Genomic DNA, 6000 nt, shown 5'->3' on the forward strand with positions numbered 1-6000 from the left:
GGGCGGTGGGGGACCAAAAGCGTAAGCACAGGAGGCCCAGAAATCAACCGCCAATCTCGCCACAAGTCACACGACAGGTGCCAAGGCAAACACGACGAGGAAGTAACGCAAAGGTGAAGTCGGGATAACCGCGACCAAATATGTTACTGACTGAGGCGTGTGATTCCGGAGGAGGAACCAAACGGTGGAGGGCGGTGTGCGTTTTCACAGGGAGAGATGGGGGGCGGGGGGGGCGGCGGCGTGCTGTCTCCTCCGGGCATGAGCAACGCAGACACTGAGACATTCCCCACACTCACACGGTACGTCCTTAACCTCGCTGACACCGAGCCTCTCATGTTTCTCCAAATGAACCCTGTGTGTGTGTGTGTGTGTGTGTGAGATTTCCTGAGAGGCCTGACATGACAGTGTACTCCAAAGGCTTAAAGCCCCCCCCACCCACACACACACATTCTACCTGTCTGTCTCTGTAGAGCCATCCACCCTCAGACCCATCACAGGTAACCCCCACCCAGAGCAAATGGGCAACGAGGTGTTGTGTGGAGGAGTCTGGGCGACATTGTCGCGTGGGAATAAGCTGCAGCAGGAGACATGGGGGCACATGGCGCGCGCACGCACACTCAAACGCACACACACACACACTTGGAGAGTTTGCCTGCACTTTTCTCTTAATAGACGGCTCCAGCACTCCCTGTAGCGCAGGTTAGTTATTACACACGTGGGAGGATGTCGCAACGCGCGCGGACAGCAGTTGTTCAGTTTTTTTTTTTAACAAGTTCTACCGGTTTGTAACGATTCGTTCCTCGCGGGAGTAGGTCAAGTCCTTCGTAAAAACACATCGTTTCACTTGAGGGGAAAACAAATGTATTATACGACATATATTTATTTAGTTTCGAGAAAAATGTGGCACGTTTTATTAACGAATATGAACGCGTTATTTTTTTTTTCGCGGCATAAGTTGCACAAACAACGTGCTGGACGGATTAAAAACACGCAGCTCCGTAGCCCACTTGACCCGGACACCGTTTTGACTCAACTTCACCCACCTTCTCCTTGGTGTCGTGGTCCGACGGAGGCGAAGTTGGGGATTTAACGCTGCCGACAGCAACAGCTTGGCTGACCGTGACTCCGCCGCCCGGAGCCGGGCTGCTCTTCTCGATTGTTTCCACCTTGATCAGTCGGTGTTTCGGCGACACGTACTTGATGTCCGGCGACCCCCCGCTGTTCAAGCCCGAGCCGTACGAAACGTTTCCACCTGGAGTGTACGGGTCCTCGAAGTCCCGCTCCTTCTGCAGTTTGTAGGCAGCGAGGATGTCCGGCTGCGCGGGGCTCGCGAAGCTGACCCCGCAGCCGGTTTGCTGGTAGCCGGGCGCACCGGGCACGCCGGTGAGACACAGTCTGTAGTCCGGTTTCGGAGGCGCCGGAGGGGGTGCTTTGGTAGTTTTGAATCCCAGGTGCTCCTTGAACCACTTGGCCATGCTGCCAGAGCATCGCTCTCCAGTCAATTGAATTTAGTTTAATTCCACCTTTTTCCTGCCCCGCGGCCAGCCGACCGGTGTCGGAGCGTGTCGCGAGTCTCGTGCCACCACGTCTGTCCCGCGGTAGGAGCGCGCGAGCAGGAGCTGGTGTGGAGAAAGCGGCGGGTGGGGGGGTGGGAGGAGGAGGAGGAGAAGGAGGAGGGGGTATGGGGAGCAGGGAGCGCGGTCACAGGCACTTTCTGATCTGCCTTCCCGTAACTCTGTCACTCTCCGGTCGGCCGCCCGACCAATTCAAGTTTCCAGACTACGCAACATGGGAGCGCTTGTGCAAGAGGAACACCCACACCCACACGCACACACCCACACACACGCCCCCCCCACATACACACACACTCCACTCCCCCCACAACTTGCCTTCTCAACCTGAGAACATTCACTGCCACCTACAGGTTTTACGGAACCCCGCTGATTTTTGACTACTGAGGGTAGTCAAATGGGTGCCACCGCTGCACAGATATGTCAACAACAAAAAAATATATATAGCATGTTTCTGTGACTCATCGTTGGCCCATAATTCCACATTTGTTCAAACTAGTAGGCTACCACGAAGTCATTTAAATCCTCAGACTGCATGTGTGGTGTTGCATTTAGGTAAAATGAATCCTGAAAAAAGAAGAAGCTTGAGCAACAATCTAGTTAGTTTAACAAATAAGCCAAACTGTTTTGCTGTAAAGCCCTTTCGGGTCAAGCCTTTTCCAACCAAAAGGCTGCAAGGGTAGAATGTCCTATGCTCATTCTCAGCGCTCTCATCTCCAGATGGCCGCTGCAGAATGTTTTAATTGCAAATTGCATTTCAAATGACTGGTGGAGAGGGAAGCTGGAGCCTCTGGACATTGTTCTACCTAAGTTCATTACGCCAAGCATGAGTAGTGGATGTGGATTGTTCAAAGCATCAATGCAAGTAAACAGTTGCAAGTAATCAGAAACGTTTCCCTCAGTATGTTTGACTGTAAGGTCAAAGGTTTAAATGCTTAACAATAATTGCCTTTGCAATCAAAGTATAGATGAAAAAACTTCCAATTTCCCCTCCCAGAGACATACTCCAACAACATTCTGCATTAACAGGAGTCATGGCTGCAGTGCAGTGGGTTTTTATGAAGCAATATTTCTTTTTAATGACACCACACACACACACACATCGAGCAAGTCACAGTGTACAGATCAGAGTTTAACCCTCGCAGGCCCCGAGGAGAGACAACTCCGTGCTCCGGGGATCAAAACTAAATCTATTATTTCTTTCATGAAATCCTGCCATCATTGCACTTTGCGCATGGAGGGAGAAATTTGACCAGTGCAATTTCCCCAGCACTTTAAAGGAATAATTTCTCTCCACAGGCAGGACATCAATCTGTTTAAATAGTCAACATAAAAGCTTGAAATGGAGAAAAACAATCAAAATTGGTTCGGATGGCCTTTGATTTTTTGCGGCACGCGTCGTTTTTTCTTGCGAGATCTGTGGAAAATTAAATTCAGAAAAAAGAGAGAAAAGCTTGTTCCAGTTGACACATTGCATGGTGTATGTGTAACCTAGGGTTTGTATGTACAGAGTATGATATAAATATAGTCGACGGTGCACATGAGTAATAGGCTGTCTCACGTTGTCAAGTATTAGAGGATCCGTGGTTAGCAGGAGCAGGTGTGTCATTTTAGGTTAGTGAGCTTAATTCACAGCACGGATCATTCAATTCATTGCTACAGATGCATTCACAAATTTCCTCCAGCTGCTATCGTTGACACCCTTTAAAATGTAAATCCTGTAATCCAGCACCTCACAGGAATCAAACGGTCTCTTAAGGAGCCAGGTGGCTTGCCAGGATTAATGTATGTAGAATTGTAAAGGTTTCTGCTTAAATTACATTTAAAATGATGTGATATGTGGTAGAGTACTGGCACATACTCGCCAATACATAAAAATCACTGAAAAACATTTAACCATTCATTTAAACTTGACATTTAGCAATTTATTGTTACTTGATGTTACTTTTTTGTCAGGTACATACAACTTCTGTTTGTTATTGGCTTATGTTCATGTCTTCAGCAGTTGCTGCATTCACAGCAGAACCAGGAAAATTCTTTATTTAAATTATATAATGTCTCCTAGTACTATAAAAATCTGTCTGTATTTACCCCTGTATTTTGTGCGATATGTTACTGCTGTATCGGTCGGGTTTGCTAAACCACAATGACAGTTGCTGCGTGCTCTGAGCTCACACACTCTTCATTTTTGGGATGCTTGTTCTCTCGCGTTGGCAAATTCCGCAATATATTTGTGGAGAATGCTTCTGAATGCCAAAATACTTCAGTAAAACCGTGTGTTTTGTATTACTGCAGTACCGTGCCAACAGGGACATGTGCCATCTTACCTTGAACATTCTTCCAGTGCTTCAGAAAAAGATTGCTGGACCGTTGTACTTCTGATGGCTGAGGCTATAACTGTGTCAAAGGAAGCACCTCAAAATAAATTACGATAGTTAAGAAACTGGTTTAAATTAAGTTTTTATGTAATCCCACGGACAAAACAGCATCCTCTTTAAATGGATCTCTCCAATGATATAACATTTTTGTCATGCAAGATTCTAGTCCAGCATGTCAGGTATAATCCTCTGCTATACTGAATCTGAGTTCAGATACACACAACATGAATCCTCACACGCGCGTGTCATATATATATATATATTTTTTCGTCTCGTAAGTTATTGAACTGTGGTCTACCTTAAACATAAGTTATGAATACAACATCTATTCCCCTATTCGGGTAAACGTAGAGTACATCAGAACTGCAGACGTCTCCATGGAAACATGCTTAATAGATTTAATCGGTTGCAAAAAGAACAAAAGATGTATTTTGCAAGCAGGTTTTTACTGGATTCTCCAGACGGGAACATCTGTGGGGGTGTTCGTCTCCTGTCTATCAACATCCCAGGGCCTTAAGCAAATAGATCAATATCTTAAGCTCATGTTGACAGTAGTAGAGTCTGGTTACACTGCAAAGCTCCCACTGTGAAGGCACTGTGGGGAAAACTATAAAACGTTAAGTGAAAGCAGTGCTGATCAAAAAAAGAAAAGTCACGTCACACCCTCCGGCTCCATCCCTTGTGTTTGAGCCTGTGTGTGCATCATTCTTCCCCATTTCTTCAGTCTCACTGCACAGGTTTGTTTACTTTCTCATACCTGTCAATCAAAACGCAGGCGGGGATTGTAAAAGCGAGCTCTTTTAGCTTCTCCTCCAGCAAACTGTGTCGCCGTCGTTCCAGACAGTCTCACCACATTGGAGATGAAATGAAGTATTAATGGGCACCTCTACTGTGAAGGGAGGACAAGGACATATTACTAATCTGATTCATGTGTGTGTGTGTGCAGGTACGCATCGATATGAGCTAACGTACGTCGGTTCTTTTTAGGGACGGACTTTGATGGCGACAGTGGAAACAGGTGCAGTATTATGCAGCGCAGTGAAGCTTGACTTGTCTCCTCCCTAAAGTAGGAGATCTGTCAAGGAATGCGACGGGTCAGAAGCCAAATAAGTATGACAGCTTATAATATAGTAAAAGAGCAGATGTACTACGGTTAAACAAGTCACACAAGTAAAACCTGTGTGAGCGTGTTATTATAAATTACATTTCAGTAAGAAGAGTGCAAGTGCCCAGAATGTCAACTGCCTTTAGAGGCATCCCTTTTGTTTTGGGGAATCAATCCTATTAATAGTATTCATACTCAGAAAAAGTATTTGGACCAAGTGATAAGAATCGATCCCCCTGGTCCCCGTGGAAGAGCAGTGGTGGACACTTTGAGAGGGTGACGTTCACCTTAAAGAGAGGAAGTATTCCTACACACCTTTTCATCATGGCTGAGATGGAATCATTCAAGGCATTTCTCCGGTACTCCTAAAAGATCATTCCTCACACTGTTGCACCAATCATGAAAATGATGTTTTTTGCAGGGCAAACAGAGTATCAGCACACTCACATCTGGCTCAGTCAGGAGAATAGAGGGAATCTGAGGCATTTGATGTTGGCCGAGTGTGGCCGTTCCTTCTCTGCCTTTTTAGAGTCCCAGCTCCAGACTGTCCTCTGATCCCGTCCCGTCCCAAAGGACTCCTTTTGGAATGCTTTTTATGCAAATGTAATAGCACAACAGTGAAACAATTATTAAAAAATGATGCATTTCTTTATTCTCCTAAATATGTGCTGTTAGCCTTAGTTTAATGATTCTTTCCTCACTTTCCAACGAGCAACAAAAATTTGTTGGCAAGAAAAGCCCTCCAGTCGACATTTTACCTTTTGAACCCACCTAAGTATGTCACCCAGTTTGATAGAATCCACACCGAAGAGCCGTGCAAAATAAGGATTTACTGCCTATTAACTGGGATCCGAGTGTGTAGTTGGAACGCTTAAGATGCCGCGAACCCTCGCTGAAATGCAAGCAGAGAATTTGGCATACAAATTGCGTGATTTATGGCCAGAAC

The 6000-nt window shown here is 46.0% G+C and overlaps 1 protein-coding gene across 4 annotated transcripts in view; it reads right to left on the reverse strand.

Annotated features, from left to right (window-relative positions):
* zgc:158464 (uncharacterized protein LOC791139 homolog) overlaps window positions 1–1780 on the reverse strand; it is a 72670-nt gene extending 70890 nt beyond the window's left edge. For 2 of the 4 annotated variants that reach the window (XM_037483064.2, XM_037483038.2), the window contains exon 1: window positions 1044–1779. In XM_037483064.2, coding sequence (XP_037338961.2) covers window positions 1044–1475 — 432 coding nt within the window. In that variant the 5' untranslated portion in view covers window positions 1476–1779. Of the gene's footprint in view, window positions 1–1043 lie in introns of all 4 variants that reach the window. The other 2 variants (XM_037483055.2, XM_037483046.2) reach the window with 2 other exon arrangements.
* Between the last annotated feature and the right edge of the window lie 4220 nt (window positions 1781–6000).

This window comes from Pungitius pungitius, chromosome 4 (genome assembly GCF_949316345.1).
Source record: "Pungitius pungitius chromosome 4, fPunPun2.1, whole genome shotgun sequence".
Taxonomy (NCBI): Eukaryota; Metazoa; Chordata; class Actinopteri; order Perciformes; family Gasterosteidae; genus Pungitius; species Pungitius pungitius.